At 34.7% G+C, this 26,425-nt stretch overlaps 1 protein-coding gene across 1 annotated transcript in view; it reads right to left on the reverse strand.

The window, feature by feature from the left end:
* The window catches only part of LOC148939448 (ATP-dependent 6-phosphofructokinase-like), a 255,175-nt gene that overhangs the window by 109,027 nt on the left and 119,723 nt on the right, over positions 1 to 26,425 (reverse strand). Inside the window, exons 5-7 of the mRNA XM_089107083.1 lie at positions 19,268 to 19,458; positions 16,954 to 17,038; positions 739 to 885 (exon numbers count right to left, since the gene is read on the reverse strand). Of these exons, the coding sequence (XP_088963209.1) occupies positions 739 to 885; positions 16,954 to 17,038; positions 19,268 to 19,458 (423 nt within the window). The remainder of the gene's footprint in view (positions 1 to 738; positions 886 to 16,953; positions 17,039 to 19,267; positions 19,459 to 26,425) is intronic.

Consider the following 26,425-nt stretch of genomic DNA (forward strand, 5'->3'; position numbering starts at 1 on the left):
CAGTGGTTTTGATACTCTGATGAACATTTGATGTTGAGAAAAAAAGTTTGGTTTTGAAATAAGGAATTTTTTAAAACTTGAAACTTTTTGCAATGAAAAACGAACAAAAATAATTAAAAAGGCTTTCCGAAAAAGAATTTTTTCAAAGAAAAGTAAATGCAATTTTAAACTTAATATCAGCAGATAGAAATACCATTTAAAATACAAACTAAAAACGGCCGGAATGTTTCGGATTTTTTTTTTTTTATTAATAGCAAAGAAAATACGACATAAGAGCAATTGGTCTGCACACAGGAACTGAACTAAAATATGTTCAATACTACTATAAGGAGTGGCGAGTCACTCTTTTTAGAGAATTCTCTACAATTTTCATTTGTACACAGTAGACATAAAAACTTTGAAAGGTCAATTTAAGTGCCCTAAGTGTCCCTCAGATGAGTCACCTTTCAATTATAAAGCGGCTGCAGGAACTCTTAGGGGGAGTCAAGTCTTGTTTTCTCCTGAATAACACTGTGTTCCGTCATTGTTTGGGGTGCATTATTTGATTTTTGGACACATTCATTCGGGAAGTTTTGTCCTCCTTAAGGTCACAAATTTCAAAAGACATGCTTCATGAACGAAAATATTCTTATAAAAAAATATCGTATATTTCGAGCTTTTCTCTACCCTTGCACCGTACCCCTCTCTTCCTCTCAATGGAATTAAAAAAGAATCCTAAGATGAAGTGGAATGACTTACATTATCCCTTATTAAGCCTTCAATGCCATTGTCAACACCAAGGATAGTATAACCTCTATAGATGCAATTCCGAGTGAATGAACGTACAGCAGCATTCATGCCACAAGCTGGTGCTCCAATGCACATTACAGCGAGAGTATATCCACTCTGTAAGAATTAAGATAATTTTGTATAAAAGGAAGTATTTTCACTGCTAAAGACGACTCTCTGAAAATAGAAATGGGTACTTAGGACTACAAGCAGTAACGACTAAATATGTAGCTACTAATAGAGTATATATATATATATATATATATATATATATATATATATATATATATATATATATATATATATATATATATATATATATATATATATATATATATATATATATATATATATATATATATATATATATATATATATATATATATATATATATATATATATATATATATATATATATATATATATATATATATATATATATATATATATATATATATATATATATATATATATATATATATATATATATATATATATATATGTCGGGGTTCCACCCCTGTTTCTTTTCTTTTAAGATAAATGATCTGTTTTCGTTCTAATTACATTTGCGTAGATTTGCCTATAGTATAATTTTCAATGACAATTTAAAAGTCTCGTTGCTAAGCTATAGTTGTGTTGCAATAAGTAAGCTTTGAACTAAATTCTATTTTGGTACTTCCTGGTTTGGAGACATTGAAAGATAAAGCTAAGAGAGTAGAATTGGTTCTGAATGGGGATTGAGATGACTGGCTGGGCCAAGCGAAGGTCCAACCCTATGAACAGTTGTGTATAGAGTACTATTTTTGATTTAGTCTGCGTTTAGACCCCATTCGGGGAGATATATTTTTGTGGTATTATTGTGACCGTTTGGAAGAATACACGTATGGTATTTTCTACAAACTGTGTACTAGTTTCCATAACCCATGCAGGGTAGGAATAGAGTTACGAGATACCGTCATTATTTATTGACAGGGGGGTTTGTTACCTCCAAGGAGAGAGCTAGAGATTTTCTAGCCGTAACCCAAGGCGGGTACACTTGGCTTTAGAAAGTGGCCATTTGACTACTTGATCGCGTTATCATACCCTGGGACAGGGTATACTGTAAATAGGGTAGTACCAAACCCGATATTTGCAGAACCGGTGTGGTAGACGCGGGCATTACATTATAATTTGGGGCCGGGGCTTTTCCCTCCAGTAGTTTGTGACACCCGTATATTACGAAGCCAGTGGTATCACAGTTATTGTATACATACGTTTTATTAATAAACAAATTTATATACATTATTAAAACGCTTTATTCTTAGGACACTGAAATCAATATTAAACAGGTAGGACAGGATATTTTCTACTATGAAGTCATTCAATCGAGGATTGTCTGCATAAATGTTCAGAAAATCATTGCAAGTATAGTCACGACATCGAAAAATAAAATATAATAATGCATGAAAACCACAGCTTTTGGTTGATAAATCTTGTACTCGCTTCTAATTTTGAATAATAGGTATTCCACTTCTTTCAAGGAAGTTTTTGATGTGAGGAAGTTTTTGATGGTGGAGTTACAGTATAATGTAACTCCACTTTTATTAATCTCTGTGAAATCAATGATACTATTTTGATTCGCGTTGGCAAATTCACATGTTTCAATTTGTTTATTGGGTTTGTCACACAAGGTATTCTCACATGAAGGATCACTTTCTGTAACATCCAAATAAAAATAAGTAGGTTTATAATCCTAACTACCATTGTCCTCACCACAATGACGTAAAAACCATACTCTCTTGTTGTTTTGACAACTGAAACATCGTCCAAATTCTTATTCCCAAAACAATTTAAATCCACGACGATACCAGTGTCTTAGAAATAAACTGAAGTCACGTCTAGTTTTTTTTTCAATCATACCAGGGTAAGTATTTTCCCATTGACCACACATATCAAAGTAATATTTGGAGCATTGGTATCCTCCAGGGCGAGAGTCAAAAACCTCTTCAAGACAGTAATTACAGTCCTTAATTCGTACTGCATATCCTCTATGCAATTTACATAGATTGCATAACCTAGACTTTTCGTTATAGTCATCATCACTAGTGCAGTTCTCACATGACAACCAACTGCCCAATGTATATCAACATAGTGGACATATGTATAACATTATTAACTGTGTTGGTTCTCACACCACCAAATAGAAACTGACTTGAGAATAATAGGAATATTCTTTTTTACATCTAGAGAGAGGAGTAATCGAGTAATGTCAAAATCAATTATACCTGTTTGGAAAAATTTTTTAAACTGTCGACTGTTCTTATGAAAAAATAGAGACTGAAAAATCATTCTGATAGAGTCTTAAGTCAAGTTGGAAACACTCAATATCAATGATTACGCAATACCAGATGTTTGTCAGATCAGGTGCCGTGGGATATGTATGTCGTCAGATTTGTTGTATTATTTTAGCAACAACATGACCAATTACGCAATACCAGATGCTCGACAGACCAGATGTGGGGGGATATGTGTGAGCTTGGAATGGTGGAGTACCGTGCGCTCGGAATGGCGGGATATGTTTGCGCTCAGAATTATTGGGGTACTGTGCGATCGAAATGGTGGGATATGTTTGCGCTCAGAATGGTGGGATATGCGCGTCATAGAAATGGTGCGAGATGTGTGTCATAGAAGCAGTGGGATATGTGTGCCGTCGGAACCATTGTATCGTTTCACCGACAACATGAATGATTACGCAATACCAGATGCTCGACAAACCAGATGCAACAATGTTTTAATTACCTAGAATGTATTTCTAAGAACATAATAATGTCAATGAACAAGACAGTAGTAAAGAATTATGGTATGCAAAGTAATATTTGGCAGGGATAGTCACAAGTGATAAATCACTAGGGGTGGCACCGTCATTGGGTGATTTTCGGGGATTCAGAAAACCAAATGTTTTTTCGGGGTGACAAACAGATTTTCCGGGAAATTTCCGAAAACTCGGGGGTAGTGCAAGCCCTGCTTGATTTCTAATCAGGATTTTTGAAATACTTAACCACATGAGAAAAGAAAAGCTCTGATTTTGCGGTTGACACAATAAAGAATTGCCACAAAATTAATTCAAAGTCAGGTGAACGCCGTCGCCTCTGCTGGTGGTAGTGTGCTGGTGACGCAGCGGCTGCGTTGCAACACTTTGGTGGTGATCAACTGGGTATCTCGTTGGTGGCGTTCAGTTGATGTGCCGGCGTGGTGCCGGGGTCTAGACCCATCTGTTATAATAACAAAAGCAGACAAAACCAATTTACTTGTTGTCATGGATACGTTGCATTATGACAACAAAATTTATTAACGCTTAAAAGACAAAAAAATATACTACCACGAGTCACGATCATACTGATAAGTTTACGAATAAAATTATAACTGAATTAAAGAATCTAAAACCAAATGCTAAAATCACCCCACAATTAGAGGCAACGTTATAGCGTTGCCTATAGTAAAGGCCATACGGCTCCAATGTTTTATTATTATCATTATTATTTATTTATTTTTTTCCCCAGAGGCACTTCATATGGAAGGGGTGGTAGAATAAACTTCAAAGGGGGCTCATTCGATTGGAAATGGAGAGCTCTAGTGCCCTTTTTAAGAGTCAAAAGTGATTGGAAGGCAAGTAACACCCCTTCCATACCCACCATTTTGCCAAACACATCCAATCAAAATTTGGAGATAGCCATTTTGTTCTACATAATTGATTTCTAGATAGAAATTATGTTTTTGAGAAGGACACTCTCCCCACAACCCTCAGGGCAGGGGTTGTAAGTTATGCCTTTGGGGCAAATAAGGTTTTTATAGAAGCCTTTGTCGTAAAAAATCAAAAAGGACTCATTTGATTGAAAATTCAAAGGGCTAGTGCCCTTTTTAATAGTCGAAAGTGATTGGAGGGCAACTAATCCCTCTCTCACGCCCACCTTTTCCCCAAACACATGCAATCAAAATTTTGAGATAGCCATTTTGTTCAACGAAGTTAAAAATTCTGGAAATTGGGTCTTTGAGGATGACAAACCTCTCCCCCCCTCCCCCTCCCAGAGCACTCAGGGCAAAGGTTGTAAGTTATGCCCGGGGGGTATATAAGGTTTTTATAGAAAGTATTGTTTTAGAAACTTCAAAAAGAGTTCATTCGATTGGACATTTAAATGGCTAGTGGCCTTCTTAATAGTCAAAAGTGATTGGAAAGCAACAAACACAACTTTCACGCCCACCATTTCCCCAAACACATCAAATCAAAATTTTGAGATCGCCATGTTGTTCAACGTAGTTGAAAGTTCTGGAAATTATATCTTTGAGCAAGACACTCCCCCCATAATCTTCAGGGCAAGGGTTATAAGTTATGCCCTGGGGCATATATGGTTCTTATGGAAGGAATGATCCTATAAACTTCAGAGAGGGCTCATTTGATTGGAAATTGAAAGTTCTAGTTCACTGTTTAGGCGGCAAAAGATATCACAGGGTAACTAGTCCCCCTCCCCCTACGCCCTTTTTTCCCAGATGCATCCAATAAAAATTTTGAGACAGCTATTTTGTTAAAAATAGTTCAAAGATCATATAACCAAAACTCCGGTGTCGACACAAACGTCCAGGGCCCGGTGGCAGGCGTTGTAATTTGTGCCCTGGGGGCATATATGGTTCTTTTGGAAGGGATACTCGAATAAACTTCAAAGAGGGTTCATTTGGTTGGAAATTGAAAGTTCTAGCTGAATTTTTAAGACTAAAAAGGGATTTGAGGGCACCTAGCCCCCTCCCCCCTTTTTTCCTCAAAACCATCCAATAAGAACTTTGAGATAACCATTTCTTAAAATATAGTTCAAAGACCATATAACGAAAACTCCGGGGTCAACACAGCCCCCCAAGCCCCGAGAGCAGGCGTTGTAAGTTATACCCTTGGGGAATATATGGTTCTAATCAAAGGGGTGCTCGTATAAACTTCAAAGAGGGCTTATTTGATTGGAAACTGAAAGTTATAGTTCGGTTTTTGAGACTCAAAAAATATTGGAGGGCAACTGGCTCCCCCACGCCTTTTTCCCCAAATGCATCCGACAAAAATTTTGAGATAGCCATTAAGTTAAAAATTGTTCAAAAGCCAGATAAAAAAACTCAGGTGTCGACACAACCCCCAGGGCCAAGGGGCTGGCGTTGTAAGTTATGCCCTGGGGCATATATGGTTATTAGGAAAGGGATGCTCGTATAAACTGCAGAGGGCTCATTTGAATGGAAATTGAAAGTTCAAGCTCACTTTTTAATAGTCAAAAGAAATCCAAGGGCAACTAGCCCCCCCCCCCTCCTTGCCTTCTTTTTCCAATCCCATATGATGAACATTTTGAGATAGACATTTTGTTAAAAATAGTTCAAAGGTCACATAAGAAAAACTCTGCTGTCAATACAACCCCCCAGCACCCGGGGGAAGGCGTTCTAAGTCATCCCTAAAGGCATGTATGGTTCTTATGAAAGGGATGCTCGTATAAACTTCATAGAGGGCTCATTTGATTAGAAATTGAAAGTTCTAGTTCACTTCTTAAGAGTCAAGAGATTTAAAGGTAACTAACCTCCCCGCCACGCCCTTTTTTCACCTAACCCATCCACTACAAATTTTTGGGATACCCAGTTTTTTTTTTAATTGTTCAAAAATTAAATAACAAAAACTCTGGTGTCAACACAGCCCCCCCCCTTCCCCAGGGCCCGGGGGGTAAGCGTTGTAAGTGTTATCCTGGGGGCGTATATGGTTCTTATGAAAGGGGTGCTCGAATAAACTTCAGAGGGGGCTCATTTGATTGGAAATTAAAAGTTCTAATTCGCTTTTTAATAGTCAAAAGGTATCCGAGGGCAACTAACACCCCCCCCCCAGAAAACACATCCTTTTTTCCCCAAGAACTAGAAAAGAAAAAATTTCTAATACAATTTGTTTCTAGTTAAGCGCCGATGACGCCGTAGGCTTTTGGTTTTTATTTACAGTTAAGGAAATGGGCAGTATCCAAACTCTTGTTTGCTTTGAAACTATATTCGTCTTGAACAACTTTAGACAGAAATAATAATTTAATTTAAATGTTTGATGAACAATGATATAAATTACTGAAAGCTTAATAGTTCAAAATTCTACTATAATTTTAATGTTTATTTTCAATTTCAAGTACAAGAGAAAATATTTGTAATGTAATTGGTTTTCAGTAAAGCGCCAATGACGCAGTAGGTTTTAGACTTATACAGTGAGAGAAGGAGGCGATACTCAAACTCTTGTTTGAAGTGATTTTTGTTCGTTTCAAGCTTGATTTACATATTCAATTCAAGCTTCACTCGTTTTAAGATTTATTTATTCATTTACATTAATATCTATTGTATGTTTGTTTGCATTGGTTGTTTATTTATTTTCTGTTCGTTTTAAGTTTTATTTATACTTCAATAGCAAATTTTATTTTTCGTTTTAAGCTTCATTTTTATATTCAATCTAAGCATTACTCGCTTTAAGATCTATTTATTCATTAAAATTATTACCTGTTGTATGTTATTTGCTATGATTGTTTATTTAGTTTCTGTTCGTTTTGGGTTTCATTTATTCTTTAATAGTAATCTCTGGTCGTTTTGAGTTTGAATTTTAACAGGTATTTGTATCTTCTGAGCTTAAGTTTAAAATGGCCTTTACTTTTGTTTTAAAAAACTAATTTTTCGGTAGTTTTTTTTTTAAATTAATTATATAATAAATTCTCCCCCGTGTTAGCTTTTGTCCAAAATTTTACGGTTTACCAAAATTACATAACGAAGGCATTTCCTTAAGAACTATTGTAGCATGGATGAGAGCCCCTGCTTCCAATATTGGAAAATGGCTGTACACTGTCTTAAAACCTTTGCTCTATTCCCAAAAATCGTACATAAGTAATTCGGTAGATCTAATGGAAAAACTATAGAATGCAATCATTTTAGAAAATACAATAGCAAGTTTTCACATAGCTTCTATGTATACTAATATTGATGTAGCAATATCTGACCAATTATTAACAAATAAAATAGAAGAAAATTATCATTTAATAGAAGATTCAACAACAGGAATAGATGGCAAGCATTTAGTGTCCCTAGTCAAAATTTGTAATAAGTATTCAATGTATTTTGAGTTCCATAATTATTTTTATCAACAAATAAAGGTTTTCTCTATGGGGGCACCTCTATCTGGGTTATTAGCGAATATTTATGTAGAACACCTTGAAAATTGTGCCTTAAATTCGTATTTTTAAAGCATATCTATTGGGGACGTTACATGGATGTTGTAATATCGCTCTGGAATTATGGGGAAAATGAACTTAGGGGTTCTCTAGATCACCTTATTACATTGGACCGAAATCTACAGTTTACCTTAGAAACTGAAATTGAAAATAAATTACCGTTTTTGGATGTATTAATTATTCGTAGCATTTATAAACTGGATTTTACAATTTACAGAAAACCCACACAAAACAGCAGATGTCAACATTTTAAATAAAATCACCTCCCCCCCCCACACATGTTAAAAGAGCTGTTGTTACATCTCTTGTCGATCGTGCCCTAAACAGTTGCTTTGAATCTCACATCACAGATGAACTAAACTTTATTAGAGACATACTTTTTGGAATCGATTAGACTATTGTCTTTATTAATAATACAATTATCCGATGACTGGCAAGACATTCCCATAGAATCAAGTGTCTTTTACCATGTGAAGCTCCTAACCAGCCCTTAAATATAATTTATCTTCCTTATATTCCAAAAGTCATTACAAATTTAAAGAAAGAGAGCCCACAAAATAATCTTTATGTAGTATTTACAAATCATTTAAAAATCCTGAACTTCCTAAACTCTGGTAAAGACATAACGCCAGTTACTCGCTAATGACAGAGTTATCAAATACCATGTGATTGTGGCAACTACTAGAACCCATAAAAATTTAGAAAAATGCCTACAACAGCACAAAGATGACATAACTAAAGCCTTAAATTGTAATAGTACAAATATTTTTTTCGATTCTGCTTTAAGCAGTCATATCTTTGATAATCCTTGCCATAAAATGCTTTTTCGCTTATTAGCAATGATTTAGGCATAAAACTGGTTGTTCGAGAGGCAGTTGAAATTAGAATCAAAATAAACAGTTATATTTCTTTATTTAGGGATTCAGGGGAATATTCACTTAATGCCTTTTATACAAATTTAATTAAAAATAATTTAACTAAAGATATTAAAAAAACAGTAAACAATACCACTCAACCTGTAACGGATAGACCTTCTAGGCGGGCTGCCAGAAAGGGAAGATTAGCTGTAAGAGCTTTTTTTTGTAAATGTTTAGTATTCCATTTGAATAAATTATCTTTTTCACTTCGCTTGATGTACCAGTCCTGGTTGCACTTCTCTGAAGTAATGATGCTAGGACTGTTTTGAGAAAATATTTTAGGTTTACAGATTGTGTTTTAATGTGAGTTCTTTTATATTTGTTTTTTCTTCATTTATTTTGCTGAGGACGGCCCTCAGATGTAGGGTCGAAATATTAATTTAAATTTGCATTGCACTGTCTTATATAAAAAAAATTCCTATTTTTCTACTTGTTGTTTAAGTAATTAGCTAGTTTACTTAGCAGCTGATCCAACCAAGACTTAAAGAGTAATAAAAATCCGATAAATTTCCATGACCGCTCTGGTTGGCTGCAATTAAAAACAATGATAAAACATAATGAAGAAGAAAGCTGTTAGAAAACGCTAAATATTTCAACACTACCTCCAAGTCAATAGTCCTTACATATTTGTACTGAATCGCTTGGAAACACTATTAGAATTTGAGTTGAAATATTAAGCTGTGATGCCAATTTTATTTTACATTGTTTATCTTGATCCTTATTTTGACCATCCTGTTCAAGTAAAGAACACCCTCATTCCTCAGAAAAAAATAAATATAAGACTCCTTAGGGGCAAAATGAATGGTTTATCCTTTAAAGTATTAAATATGATAGAATGTTGCCAAAATTGAGAAAAAGGGTGACACTGAAACTTGAAACCCAGAAAAATATTATAAACATGAATGGCACTTGCGCCACCCAAAACTCAGCGCTATTGCTCTAAATGAAGTTTAACTTACAGTTTCTTATAGATCAAAATCTATATTTTGTCAAAACTTCAGCCCTTGTGTGCCTGTTTGTTGACCAGACTAACGATCTTACTGTTCCATTCCAAGCAGAGAATATAGACCTAGTTGGACTTTTCTCAGAAGTCAACGCTCACGCTAAGACACAGACTTTGGTAGATCTGTCACAAACCGGTTACGAAATTGACACATTGAGTGGGAGAAACGGCGTTGAAGAAGAATACACAAGATACCACAGACACAAGATAGCCCCATAGTGGACACTGTTCAGTGTCAAGTCAAGCTCTGACATATTACCTAGCCAAATTCCAGCTGATTTCTTGAGCAAATTTGGGGTGATCCCATTACTAAAGTTCCGTTACTGCATCGAACTGCAATATACTGCTTGAGCTGAATTCTGGTACAAACCCTCTGTCAAGTTCAAGTAGATTCCCTGAACAAAATTATGGCAGATTTCCTGAGTAAAAGTCCTGAAGATTCTTGAATAGTACATATTTTGAATAATAGGACTTGACCACACCAGTCAAGATTTACAAGGTTTATTCCAAGAATCTTCTGGAAGGGAGGGGAGAAAGCTTCTCTCCCTCAGTGACATCACCAATGTCATTCTCAGATATAACACAGAATGATGTATGCCCTTTCTATGTTGACGTTAATTAGTCAACTTAATTTAAAAGCAATAAATGCTAAACCTACTACTATTACTACTACTACTACTACTGCTACTACTACTACTGCTACTACTACTACTGCTACTAATACTACTACTACTATTACTACTACTACTACTACTACATAAAGAAAGAAAAACGAGCAAAAATGGGGTTTTTAAAGGCCAAATGAAAATACTGAAAAAACATAACAAAGCGAATATTTCGAAAGGACAAACGCCTCTCTTCTCCAGTGCGAAACGAAATAATGTATCCAAGAAAAGTGCCGAAGAAACAAACAACAAAAAACAAACGCGGAAAGTCTATTTGAAAAGAACCAAAAAACCAAAGAAAAAACCAAAAACTTAAAAGATGAAGAAAATTCAATAAAAGCCAAAAATCATAAGAATTAAACCCAAATACCTAACAACCATAAAAGCGAGTTATTCGCCAATATCCGCGATTTAAACAAAATTCTAAAAATTATGAACTGCCATCAAGGGATACTAGTGAACAACTGAGAAATAAAAGAAAGGAAAACAATTCATTCACTCAAAAACAAACAGAACCAGCAATTAAATAAGTTGGAGAACTACGTCATCTGATTTCAGATTTAATCATTGCATTTCTTACAGACACCCCCTGAGACCTAAGGGGTTGTTCACGTGTTTGATTATATGACTGGGAAAGTGGTTCAAAGTTTATTTCAGGGATTACTAAAGTATCGGCTTCTCTTTTGAGAAAACCGAAATATGACTCGTTTATTTGTTAAATCACCAGAATCTCTGTTTAAAGCTAGACCTAAATGTTGGTATTTATAAATTTCAACAGCTTCTCTGTAGTGCTGGATAATACCTTTGTAATGCGAAATAAGGTTAGCTTGATTAAACAAAATAGTATGGTCTGGTTTTTCAAAAATGTGCTCTGCAAGGGAAGAGTCAAATTTTTCTGTTTTTTTCCGCTTTTTAAGTGTATTATTAATTGAACTAGAGTGCTGAGTTAATCTATCCGTGAGTCGCTGATCAGTTCTTCCGATATACCAAAGACCACACGAACAAGGAATTCTGTAGACACCGGAGTTTTCACCTATCGGGATAGGGTCTTTACTTTAATTAATTTAAAAAACTTTTTCAACAAAATAAGTTTTTCAAAGAAAAGTAAAGAACTCCATTAAACAAAAAATTGAGCAAAAATAAAATCAAATAATCTACCAAGCGTGAAACTATAACAAATCAGCATTGATAAATAAATGAAACCCGAAACGAACAGAAATTACAATAATTAACCGATTCAAACTCAAAACGAGCAGAAATTAACATAGGTTGGGCGCAAAACCCCTGTGCCTTCCCAAGGCCAGAGCAAAATTTGTACTTTACTGAAAAAACATAAATGTTTTTACTTTTATAACTTTAATAAATCAAATAATATTAACATTTTGATTACTAAATATCAGTATATGTATATTAAACTGACAATGCACATTCATTTGTATTTTTTAAGGAAAGTGCAAATTTTGTTCTGGCCTTGGGATGGCATAGGGGTTTACTTTTCCTATGCATAGGGGTGAAAAAATCTGTTTACTTTCTTTGATAGCTTGGATACACTTACGCTATTTTGATTTGGTTAAATTTTAAGAGCAGAAATGGGAGGGTTGGCTTAGGAGGGTGGGCGTGGGAGTGGAAGGGGGATTAGTTGCCCTCAAAACACTTTTGACCATTAAAAAGGGCATCAGCCCTTTCTATTTTCAATCGAATGAGCCCTTTTCGAAGTTCCCATGACAACTCCTTCGATAGGAAGTGCCCTGGTCTAAACAACAACAACAACAAAAAATAATACATTATACCTACTTCGATCTTTACTATAAAAATGTCAAGCCTTCTAATCACTTTCGACTATTAAAAAGGGCACTAGGCCTTTCGATTTCCAATCGAATGAGCCCTTTTGGAAACGACAACGCTTTCTATAAACACCTTATATGCAATATAAGGTGTTGCAATATAAGGGTTGTAAGTAAATTACAACCCTTACCCTAAGGTCAGTTAGGGTGGTAGTCATCCTCTAAGACCGAATTTCCAGAACTTTCAACTACGTTAAACAACATGGCTATCTAAAAATTTTGATTGGATGTGTTTGGGGAAATGGCGGGCGTGAGAGGGGTGTTAGTTGCCTTCCAGTCACTTTCGACTATTAAAAAGGGCACAAGCCATTCCAATTTCCAAATTTAATGAGTGCTTTTTGAAGCTTTTACGACAACTTCTTCGATACGAAGTGCCCTGCTCTAAAGGAAAAAATTAATAAATAATACATTGTGCCAACATCGTTCTTATATGCCCCCAGGGCAGAACTTAAAACCCTTGCCCAGAGGGTTGTGGTGGAGTGTCCTCCTCTTTACTTAGTCCCTATCTTATGTCTCATTCTTGATTTTCCCCAGTTTTTGCTTAGACAGTCCAATCGTGCTGCCTATGATTTCTACAACGACTTTCTATATAAACTTTATATGCCTCAGGTCATAACTTATAACCCTTGCACTGAGGGCTCTGAGGGGGTTATCATCCTAAAAGACCCAATTTCCAGAACGTTCAGCTACGTTGAACAAAATGGATATCTCAAAATTTTGATTGGATTTGTTTTGGAAAATGGTGGGCGTGAGAGTCGCTATCCAATCACTTTCAACTATTAAAAAAGGCACTAGCCCTTTCAATTTACAATTAAATGAGCCCTTTTGTAGTTTCTACGACGACACTTTCAATAAAAGCTTTATATACCCCAGGGCATAACTTATAACCCTTGCCCTAAGGCCTGTGGGGGGAGGGGTTGTCATCTTTAAAGACCTAATTTCCAAAACTTTCAACTACGTTGAGTAAATCGGCTATCTAAACAAATTGATTGGATGTGTTTGGGGAAAAGGTGGGCATGAGAGGGGGGTTAGTTGCCCTTAAATCACTTTCGACTATTAAAAAAAGAGTACTATCCCTTTGAATTTCAAATTGAATGAGCCCTTTTCCAAGTTTCTACGACAAAGATTTCAATAAAAACCTTATATACCCCCAGGGTATAACTTATAATCCTTACCCTGAGGGTTGTGGGGGAGTGTCCTCCTCAAAAATATATTTTCTATCTGGAAATCAACTACGTTGAACATGGTTATCTCAAAATTTGATTGGATGTGTTTGGGAGAAGGATGGGCGTGGGGGGGGGGTTAGTTGTCCTCCAATAACTTTCGACTATTAAAAAGGGCACTAGCCACTCCAATTTCTAGTCGAATGATCCCTTTTTGAAGTTTATAAGACAAATCCTTCTATACGAAGTGCCCGGCTGAAGAAAAAAAACAACAGAAAACACATTGTGCCCACATCGTTCTTCACTTAGGCAGCACTAGCGCACTGCCTATGACTCCGGTGTCTACAGAATTCCTTGTTCGTGTGGTCTTTGGTATATCGGAAGAACTGATCAGCGACTCACGGATAGATTAACTCAGCACTGTAGTTAATTAATAATACACTTAAAAAGTGTAAAAAAACAGAAAATTTTGACTCTGCAGCTGCAGAGCACATTTTTGAAAAACCAGACCATACTATTTTGTTTAATCAAGCTAGCCTTATTTCGCATGACAAAGGTATTGTCCAGCACTACAGAGAAGCTGTTGAAATTTATAAATACCAACATTTAGGTCTAGCTTTAAACAGAGATTCCGGTGAATTAAGAATAAATGTGTCATATTCTGTTTTCTCAAAACAGAAGCCACTACTTTAGTAATCCCTGAGATAAACCTTGAACCACTTTCCCAGCCATATAATCAAACACATGAACAACCCCTTAGGTCTCAAAGGGTATTTGCAAAAAATGCAATAATCAAAATCCAAAATCAGATGACATAGTTCTCCAACTTATTTAATTGCTGGTTCATTTTGTTTTTGAGTGTATGAATTGTTTTCTTTTCTTTTATTTCTCAGTTGTTCGCTAGTATCCCTCGATGGCAGTTCATAATATTTTGGATTTTGTGCAAATCGCGGATATTGGGGAATAACTCACTTTTATGATTGTTAGGTATTTGGTTTTAATTCTTTTAATGTTTGGCTTTTATTCAGTTTTATTCATCTTTTAAATTTTTGGTTTTTTTTCTTTGGCTTTTTGGTTCTTTTCACATTGACTTTCCGCGTTTGTTTTTTGTTGTTTTTTTCTTCTTCGGCAATTTCCTTGGATACATTATTTCGTTTCGCGCTGAAGAAGAGAGGCGTTTGTCTTCTCAAAATATTCGCTTTGTTGTGTTTTTTCAGTATTTAAATTTGGCCTTTAAAAACCCCATTTTAGCTCGTTTTTCTTCCTTTATGTTATGTCAGGCCAATTCGGTTTAAGAAATTATCTACTACTACTACTGCTACTACTACTACTACCATTACTACTATTACTACAACTAACAGCTCACCGCAGATCCAAGCCACCTGAGGCCGAAGCAGCTACACACGCTCATCCCTCATCCCAATCTATTAAAAGGTTCCCTCTTTACACCCTCCCAGGAAGTTCCCATTGTTTTAAATTTTTTTTTTATGACATATTCTCACCCCAACCGCGAATGACCTGCTCGATCCAGTAATTTTAAGACAATGTTGCAAGGAGAAAAAAAAAATATGATAAGAAACAATGACAAAGGAAGCTGTCCAAGGACAATAAATATTTCTACCTTTCTTCCGATTAGTTTGTCATATTCTATTCGTATTGCTCCACTGATAAATACAATGATAGTTAAAATATTTGGCGTTCTTTCCTATTTTTTATGTGATCTGGTGTACATATTTTCATCAATCCGAATGTTTAGTATATTTTTCATGGAGCACACATCCTAATTCATGAGTCTTTAAGGGCCCGCTAGAGTGCCCCATGAAATATTGAGTAACTTACAGTTTTTATTTTATATTTATATAATCAATTATATTTAGCGCTTTTCCAAGATTGTGCCCCTTTCCTAAAAAAATTCCCACACAAGCAGGGGTACAATACCAGTCAAGATCCAATGCAAAAGCTTTCTTCAAATACACTGTTTTCCAGAAAAACGGCAAAATTTCATAAGAAAATATTTTCTGTAACCGTCTTCAGAACGGTATTTCTAATCAATGCACCGTTTTCATGGTTAGACCAGAAGTAATTCGTAATCAGTAATTTGGAAGCAACAGCGAAATCAATTTATAAATATTAGCCAAAACAAGGTATTTAAAGATTTTAGATCTCATTTGTTTTAGGGAAATGGGAATTCCCTGGGAAGGTGTAAAATGGGAGGCTTTGAAAAGATTGGGATGGAAGAGAAGTGTAAGAAGCTGTGTTGGCCTAGGATAGCTTTGTGCTGCGGTAGTAAAAAGTGGTAGTAAAAAAGAGGAAAAAGAGCAGAAAATCTTAAATTTAAATTTCCACAATATTTTCGGGATTAAAAGGTCATTTCCTGTTAATTAAAGTCTAGGGAGACCTAAAATGATATCAAAATTGAATAATCTCACCGCTTAGTACCCCGTTTCAACCCAAGAAAGGTCACTTGGGGGTAAAAAATCAGAATCATAATTTGTGTAGTATTTGGTGGATAGAAAGGTCATTTCCTATTTATTCAAGTTTTGGGGAACCATAAATGACATTAGAATAGAATAATTCCATTAATGAGTACCCTATATCCGGCCTAGGTGAGGTTGGAAGGGATAAAATTCAATTTGTGGTATTATAATATGATGTGTGATTGAAAAAAATATGTAATTGAAGGATCGTTTCCCCTTAGTTCAAGTTCAGAGAGACTGAAACTGAAGTCAGAATTCAAATATCCCACAACTTAGTACCTCAGTTCCGCCCTTGGTGATGTCAGAAGGTGATGATACATAATTGAAACAACGGGGAAATGGGATGCTAAGTAATGGGGATTTTCCAAGTCTGAAGTCATTTTTTATCTGTATGCCATCTTTACAGTCCAAAAATATGATTCAGTTTAACTTCCCCTTCAGTATTCCATAAAAGTTTCGTCTTCATACCCTTAGAGATAGTTGGAATAGTAGTCACAGTAGTAGATAGTAGTAATAGTTTTATGACTAGTATTACTAGTCATAGCCCTATTATAAGCAGTAGTACTAACGTATTGCGGTTTGGTCACTTGAACATCCCCCACATGAAATCCAGGAAGTTTCAATTTAATACAATTAGATGTTGCTACGACATTGCTGATATCTCTTTTTGATAACCTGTGTATTCGTAGTCTTAATTTAGTTCAACTTCCCCCTCGTAATTTTCTGGAATTTTCCACTGTTGTTTTGTTTTTTTGTGTATCCCACTTGTATTGTTTTTCTTTGTATTCTTCCTCCCTCTCCTATAGATTTAAGTATAATTTTGTCCTTGGGATATTTTAAAAGATTAGATACAAAATAAAATAGATTCTTACCATTTGTTGAGTCATTTCGGGACTCAGTTTAGGAGGCTTCAATCGAGTCAACATTTTATACGTTTCCAGATTTCTTGCAAAATTCCTATAAAACGAAATTGAATTTTCAAAAGAGCATATCACAGAAATATTATTATTATATAAAAATCTATTTTTCACTTTTTTTCATGGTAGGCTCTGGAAACCTTTTTAGACTTAAGGATTTGCAGTGATCAATAAGATTAATAATTATAAAACTCCAAAGTTTCGACAGCCAGAATCTTTCGGTTTCAGAAAAGACGATACCAAACCCCGTAAACATAAGTCAATCCACCTTTCAAGTAGTTCCAAAGTAGTTTCAGCTTTCCAAAAAGGCATAAAGCAGAGTTCAACTGGGCAGCTTGTGAGATGGTTTAGCTGTTCTTTTTCTGGGGTGAGTCACGGCGTTGAGCTGTGCATGGCTTGAATTGTATGGGTTATCATCCATACCTTGACAATTCACTTTTCGACTTTATCTTCTCCAAACAATACAACCAAAGTATTCTAGTGGCTTTTAAGAGATCGTCAGTCATGGATTTAGATATGCTCTGCCATATGGGAGTTAGGGAGGGGTCAAAACTGTAAACTTTAATTTCTAGACTGCTATTTTTTAGCCTTTCCTGGGGCTATTTTTTAGCATTTTCTGGGGTGTCCGTCAGACTATCATCAGTGGAAAGGAAAATTCAACCTGTCAAAGTGATAGGCTAATTATTCTTTGTCATCTGATGTAAATTTCAAAGATCAACTTGTTCCACCACACATGTCATTTTTTCCGCCATGCTTGGCATGCTTCTTTCCTGTAATACCTCAGTTTCACCACTTTCACCAGGCAAAGAGAAAGCCACCTGATGTGCACAGTTTTTGAAAGTGGGCAAACTCTTGCAAGAAACTATATGATTATAGAGAAATATTTGGTTATTATAATTTATATTCAGTATGATAAAACCTTTGACTGTAACAGAGCTCTTGCATTAGTTTTCTTTCTTCTTTTCTCGACTGTCCAAAACATTCAAAAAATAAAAGAAAAGAAATGAGGAGGCTGTTTAACCCGTAAACCTTTTTGCTACATCAGCTTCGGCCCTACTAATTTTCTTTGCTTCTTTAGGTCACAAGCAACACCTTGCATTAGAAACTTATTTAGCTATTTGAAGTGATCTCCATATGCTTTTCTTTATCCAATCATTTCCCAAAATCTTAACATTCTCTATATCTTTCTTACCATTAACTCAAAATCAAATTTTTAGTAGTTTCTTCATGGCAAGTTCAGTCCATCTAGTGCAACGGTTTCTCAGCCTGTAAAAGACGACCATGGTAAAACGGTGTAGCATTCACACACTACAGTTTGCCGCAATATACGAAATCCAAAGAATATCTCTATTAGAATCCAATAATATAACTTATAATGATGGTTTACAATAATGTAAAAAGCGAAAATAAAAACAGTTAGCTAGACATTTTTTCAACTCGAAAAAATTGGTAAACAGCAATGTTATTCCAGTCCCTGCAACTTATCTTTACTTGTTTTGACTTCATCTAGACAAATCATTACTGTTCGTGTGATTCATGGAAAATTTAACTTGTCTTGTCTTTGTCTAATTTGATTTGGCAAACATTTGGACTCGATTCGTATAAGGTGATCTCCATGTGCTTTTCTTTATCCAATCATTTCCCAGTTTCATCATTTCATCCCAAATAATCACAACAAAAATGGAGTCTGAGTTCCGTAAACTCATTAGAGTTTTCTTGTATTGACCCCCAAGTTACAAAGTTTCTTCGAAAAAAAAAATTTAGCTTCTTATATTTTACTTGTTAAAAAGAGACCTAATTTATTTTACTGATTTTGAATTATAAAAACATCTATTTAAATACATTACAAAAATTAGAATCAATTTGCGCCAGAAAACATTGTTGACAAGGGGAGATTCCTTGACAAATCTTACTAACGTAAATTTATTTCAAAGACCAATTTATAAATAGTTTAAATTTAAAACTGATCTATACAAAATAAGTGCCAAAGGGAAATACTCTTAATTGTTGATTTCTACGAAAAAGTTATTATTTCTACTAAAAGAATAAAATTAATGATTTTTGCTGAAAGTCATAGACAGTAAATCTCAACCAAAAATCCATCCCTAAACTTAAGAGCCTTCTAACTTTTCTGTTTTTCTTTCTTTCTCTTTCACCCAAAAGAATATAAAAACAACCACAAAGCATAAGCATTCTCTGCTGTTTGTCGCACCTTCGCATTAAAAGATAAAAAATAATACCATAATATTTTTTTTTTTAATTACGCTACCTTCCTCTTAGCTGAACAGCTAAGTTCCAATTCTGTTCATGCATAGCTTTTGATACCACTTGCGTTTTTTTTACACACTCCATTAAGGGAAGTCGAACGGCCAGATTCCCGTCTAATGAAACAACGCACGGTTCAGTTTCTGGTTCCGCTTCCATAAGAGCCAATACAGCTTCAGCGCCCATACGGCTGGCCTAAAAGATTGTTTTGATTAATAGACTTACTTTCCGTAGTTTAATGTCTAAATACATACACATCGATCCTTAATCCATTTAATTTCTTTTTTTCTTTCTTTCTCTTTCCCCCAAAAGAATTTAAAAACAACCACAAAGCATCTGTAGCTCCAATTCAATATACCATTGAGCATACTTCAAGCTTGATGTCTAGAGGCCTCACGCCATTCGCATGGTGGCTATTGTGCAACCTTTCTACAAAGGTTGGGTTCAATTTTTTAAGAGAATTGTTTGATTTCAGTAAAGTAAAGATTTGTTGAATTTCACAACGCAACTTTACAAAATCAAACTCAAGATTTTGTACCTTGTAAAAATAGAATAACTGAGTGTAAAAGCATTATACTTTACAATTTTAGTTTCGTGGGTTGCATTTTTTTTTAAAAGCTGGAGTTTTATTTTTTACAGGTTGGACTCATCTTATAAGCTAAAACTCCTCAAAACCTTTTATTTTAACACATAATAATTAAAATAAAGTTGTTATATGTTTTCTTCGGTTTTAGAGCTTTCTACTTTGCTTGTTTTTTTTTTTTGCTTAGAATAACGAAACATGTGCGTTATCTTGTCAATTCTTTTCTTGAGAGTTGTATACTGGATAACAGCTAAACTTTATTGCAATATTTCCAGTGTTGCATAATACATTTTAATATTGGTACTTTTCTAATCCATTCTAGCTTTTATTTTCATTTTCTAAAGTTTTTGGAAGCGTGGTGAATATTATTGTTCTATGGAAGTCAGAACTAGATTTTTTTAAATAGTATTTTTGGGGTTTGAATATTTTCTGAAAATTCCAAAATTCTCAATAAAAAAATTCTGAAATTTTAAACCTAAATTCCCCAATTTCTAATATTTGAATTAGAATGCTTCCAGCTAAAAGTGCCATGGGATTAATTTTACTCTTGAAGGGTTAAATGCTTTCTGTGGAGCTAATGTTCAAAAAATTTCTTAAAGTAACTTAAATTTACTTTAAATCTAAATTTTTTAAAGCCATAAAAATTCTTCATAGCTTATAATTTTACTTTTTAGGTTGGATTTTTGTATACAATCAAGAATTCCTCAAAGTTCAACATCTACCTTAGAAGAATTAAGTATAAAAAATAATGGTTTGTGATTTCCTGTTACCTTAGAATTCAACAGGATTCGGGCTGTATCTTGGATTAATTATAAATACATAAGTAAAGAAAAACGAGCAAAAATGGGGGTTTTATAGGCCAAATGAAAATACTGAAAAAACAAAGTGAATATTTCGAGAGGACAAACGCCTATCTTCTTCAGCGCGAAACGAAATAATTTATCCAAGTAAATTGCCTAAGAAAAAAAAAAAAACGAAAAAAAAACGCGGAAAGTCAATTTTGAAAGAACCAAAAAACCAAAGAAAAAACCAAAAACTTAAAAGATGAATAAAATTCAATAAAAGCCAAAAAATTAAAAGAATTAAAACCAATTACCTAACAACCATAAAAGCGAGTTATTCGCCAATATCCGTGATTTGCACAAAATCCAAAAAAATATGAACTGCCATGAATGAATGATTTTATTCAGTGACTAAACCCGTACAGAGTATTTCACAATCTAATCTACAAAATGTAGCATAAAATATCAAAAACTGAAAATCACAAGCAAAATACTAAACACCACACAGAAATATGGAAAAGGAAAAACAATAAGTTGACAACAATTATTAGCACTTAATAGTAATTAAATGAAGGGGAAAAAAAATTATGCAATATCTAGTCTCTTTGTTTGGTTCAAATATTCGAAAATGGCATGCTCAACCCCTTTAATGAACCAGATAACATTAATATTAAAATTATTAGAGCAATAAAACCCTTGTATTCTAAATTGAATGTCAGTTCTTTCATTTTCAAAAAATTTACACTCAAACAGATAATGATATAAAGTCTCCTCGTCACCACAATCACAATTGGAACAATCGCTTTTATTAATTCTACATAAAAATGAATTTAATTTACAGTGACCAGTTACAATTTGTGTCAGTTTATAATTAGGAGTAATTTTTGTGACTTGAAGAAGGTCAATATGATCAGTAATTGACCTTCTTCAAGTCAATCGACGAATACTAGTGAACAACTGACAAAGAAAAGAAAGCAATTCATTCAATCAAAAACAAAACGAACCAGCAATTAACTAAGTTGGAGAACTATATCATCTGATTTCGGATTTTAATTAATGCATTTCTTGCAGACACCCTTTGAGACCTAAGGGGTTGTTCGCGTGTTTGATTAGATGACTGAGAAAGTGGTTAAAGGTTTATTCCAGGGATTACTAAAGTATTGGCTTCTCTTTTGAGAAAACCGAAATATGACTCGTTTATTCTTAAATCACCAGAATGTCTGTTTAAAGCTAGACCTAGATGTTGGTATTTATAAATTTCAACAGCTTCTCTGTAGTGCTGGACAATACCTTTGTCATGCGAAATTAGGCTAGCTTGATTAAACAAAATAGTATGGTCTGGTTTTTCAAATATGTGATCTGCAACGGCAGAGTCAAAATTTTATGTTTTTTTTCGCTTTTTAAGTGTATTATTAATTGAACTAGAGTGCTGAGTTAATCTATCCGTTAGTCGCTGATAAGTTCTTCCGATATACCAAAAAGCACACGAACAAGGAATTCTGTAGACATCGGAGTTTTCACCTATCGGGATAGGGTCTTTACCTTGATAAATTTGGGACCTGATAGTTTTTCTGGGTCCATAATAAGTGTAAATGTTATTTTTCCTTAAATTTTTTGAAATGTGGTCTGAAACCTCTTTAACGTATGGGAGACCAAGATAAACTGAATTTTCCCTTTGATTTGTGTTTTCTGTGGAACTATCTGATAATCTTTTAATGCGTTTTGCAATCACAGAATTTATTAAACTAATTGGATAACCATTCCCAAATAAAATATCTCTAAGGTGGTTAAGCTCTAAATCCAAGAATCGTGTTGAAAAAACTTTCAATACTCTATCAACTAGAGGATTGACAACACCTCTTTTCAGAGCAGGAGAATGATTAGAGGAATAACTTAAGTAACTGTCATTATGTGTGATTTTTCTATAGACACCAAACTCGAAACATGAATCATTTCGGTGCACCAGAACATTTAAGAAAGGAAGATGTCTCTTTACCTCTTATTTCTGAACTAATTCGAGTTTTGCATCCAAGAAATGGAGGAAGTAAAGAAAAAACCTAGAAGACTCGTCACTATGCTCCTCCGGATTAGAAATATCATCTTTAAAACGAATCAAGAAACAAGGTTTACAAAAACTTTGTAAAATAGCCCTTTCTTCAAGGTCTTTCATGAAGATATCAGCCTGTATTGGAGAAAGTGGGGCACCCATGGAGAGCCCATATTTCTGTCTATAAAAAATGCCTCTATAATGGAAGCAAAAAGAAGTTCTGTTACAAAGGGCTGTAAGCGAAAGAGTAGATTTTTCTGATATAGATGGGTTAAAATTAAGTTTTTGCTCCAAAATTAGTTCGGCCTTTTGAGGATCACAATTGGTATACATTGAATTTGCATCAAAACTGCCAATTGTTTTATTTGGTTTAACCGAAACTTGCTTTACCTTGGAAACAAAATCAGCGGAATTTTTAAGCCTGAATTAGTGGGCGAAATACAACTGATAAGAATTTCCCTATTTTTTCTGTAGGAGAATTAACAGAAGAAACAATGGGTCGAAGTGGATTACCGGGCTTATGAACTTTAGGAAGACCATAAAAGCGAGAGGACGTGCATCCACGTGGGTAAAACCTTTTGTACAACTGATCTGTAATTCGCCTTTTCCTTTTAGATAAGAAAGCCCTTTTCGGACATCCTGGAAAAATTTTTCTGTGGGATCGGTAGCTAATTGCTCACATGAGTTAGAATCATTTAAAATTTCTCTGACTTTTGTCGTAATCATCTGAATCTAATACAACTGCAGTATTGCCTTTATCGGCTTTCGTAATAATCCTGGAATGATCTTTACGTAGTGCGTGTAAGACCAAGTGTTCATTTTTACTAAAAAATTTTAAAATTGGATTATTAATAGAAGGCGAATCCAACAAAATTTCAACAAATTGTGCTCTAACCTCAACAATCTCTCCAATATCCACACTAGAGTCATGAAAAGACCCTTCTGTGTTTGCGATAGTTTCACTATAGGGTATTTTCGAAGGGGTTATAGAAAATTTCAATCCTTTCGACAGAACCTGATTTTGCTCTGTTGTAAGGGGCGTGGAGCTGAGATTTATTACAGCAGGACCAGGATACGCATTTGGGACAAAAGGTGGATTATTAGAGAGTCAAGTCAATACGACCTTCACTTCACTTAAACACACGTAACGAACGGCAATTTACAGAACGTATAGGGTTTGGTATTTAAAATCATGTTATTAGCGACTGCAAAAGCAAGCGCTACCGGTTATTTCAGGATATTTTCAGGCTAGAGCGAGAAATATTATGTACGCTTTCTTATGCTGATTTTCATCAAATTAAGGCTATTGCTGAAAATTCTTTTCAGCATGCTTTTAGGATTTCTAGACAAAGACTTTCTGAGAAATTACACCGTTTAAAGTTGGAAAAACTAAAGTTGGAAAAGTCCACATAAATGTTCGCCAGTAACCCGGAGAGGGGCACGCCCATCGCTAAGCCATTAATTTGCTGGTAACATATCTTTTGGGGACATATCTTTTTCACTCTGGAACTATGGGGAAAATGAGCTTAAGGGTTTTTTAGATCACCTTAATACATACGATAGAAATTTACAGTTTACTTTAGAAATCGAAATCGCAAATAAAATCCCATTCCTAGATGTGTTAGTTATTCGTAGCTTCGATAAACTCAATTTTAATATTTATAGAAAACCAACAAAAAATAATAGATATTTGCATTTTAAATCAAACCACCCCCAAAAGTTAAAAGAGCCGTCGTAATATCCCTCGTCGATCGTGCTTTAAATATTTGTTCTGATTCCGACATCACAGCAGAATTAAACTTTATCAAGGACATACTTTTTGGAAATGGGTATCCTATTTTATTTATTAATAGTGTAATTAACTATAGACTGAAAATATATTAGTAGAAAGCTATCTTATACCCCCACGAGAACACCCTGCTGCCACCTACAACTTTTTTTAACACCATATATTGGCACGAGAACCACTCGGTTTATGGTTTTTGTCAATGAGAATTTGAAAAACATGAACTTTGTCACATTTATGTATGTTTTCTTGGATGGTTATGTGTGTTGGTCGATTATTTGATGTTTTTCTCGGATGTCAACATCAAATTATGAATGTTTAATGGTTTTTGTCAGTGAGAATTTGATAAAAAGAGATATTGTCACATTTATGTATTTTTTCATGGATGGATATGTGTGTTGTCCAATATATTTGATGTTTTTCATGTCTGTTTTATGGATGATCCAGAAATAGTATTTGATGTTATTGTTCAAGCCAAATGTTATGAGTTTCCCGGAAACAGTTAGATCACATGCATCCTTCTCAGCCAATCAGCGAATCGGATACATCCTCCTTCTCAGCCAATCAGAGGGCTGGTTACATATGATTTCCCCGTTACATAACAATTCACCCTTGAGATTTCGTATATAACGGGCATGCAATGTGATTAAATTATCAGAAATTTCCAGAACACAATGGATAGAACACATGAAATTATTGATGAACTTGAAGCCTTGGCAGCCACAATTAGCAATGTAAGTTCTGTTTTCATTTTTTATTTTCAAAATAAAATTGTTTTCAGTGGTCACCCTCTCCTCTATTCGGGTAAACCCCCACCCCTATACAAACGTCCCTATATGATGTTTATACTCGATAAAAAGTGTAAAATACGCTCTTTTTTCGTTACGTAAACCCCATCCTTCCTTCCCCCTCTGTTTACGAGCTAAATTATCGCAAAAAAAACATTTAACATTTCGTTAGATTTATGCTATTTTATGTGTTCTCTATCAGTGATAAACTCGACCATTGACTTCCGTCACTGTTGTTATTAACCTAAGCTTATACTTATATCCTTATGTCATCGATTGTCTCATAATCTATCACCCTTTTCGGCTGTGGTTATGAACGCGGCAGCCCCCCTCAAAAGGCACTGTTTCTCCGTCAAAATTAAATACATACAATATTTTCTTTCACCCTCAAAACCTTTGCCCCCCCCCCCCCCACCCTTTTTTTACAATCCCAAATTCTCGCAAAAAGAAAAAATTATCTTTTCGTTAAATTTATGCAATTTTAAGTGTTCTATATCCTAGCTAAAAGCGACCACTGACTTCCGTCACTGTTGCTATTAACCCACTCTGGTTTGACACAAGGCTCTCCGGCGCGAGGCCTATAATTAGCTGTCACCCTTTTCCCTCTGTGTTTACGAACGCAGCAGCCAAAGTCAAAAGGAACTGTTTCTCCGGTCAAAATTAAAACACTTTGAGACAATTCTAATAATTATGCGCAGATGCAATGTGCTATTTTGGAGAAGAGAAACAGATTATTTTCAAGCTTTCTTTCGATAAAGTTTCTTTTATAGTCCCGGGAGGGGAGCGTGAATCCAGGATTTTTTGCTGGGGAGGGGGTTATCACTTTTAATAGTGACAAAATAGAAAAGATAATTGTTTCTTACCTTAATTGCTTCTTCGTCATTTATTGATTTTAGCTATAACATTTGAATAAAAGATAGTAAGATATGCTTTTCGCCTGAATAAAACTCAAGATTAACTAAATGAGAGGGTAGACTTAGGGTGGGTTAATTTTCCTAAATTTAGGGGTAGAGAATATGTGTGTTTTGCTTTACTAAAATGCGATACTTTTCTAAATAAAATTGTAGTTAATAAATTTCTTTCTGTAAAAAATGGGAAAATTATTTAGATATTAACTTTGCCCCTTCTTTTTAAGGAAAATTGTGAAGAATGCCAATCGCCAACACCCGCTAAGAA

The sequence above is a fragment of the Artemia sp. Qi Xiang Cuo genome, chromosome 21, assembly GCF_049724085.1.
Source record: "Artemia sp. Qi Xiang Cuo chromosome 21, ASM4972408v1, whole genome shotgun sequence".
Lineage (NCBI taxonomy): Eukaryota > Metazoa > Arthropoda > Branchiopoda > Anostraca > Artemiidae > Artemia > Artemia sp. Qi Xiang Cuo.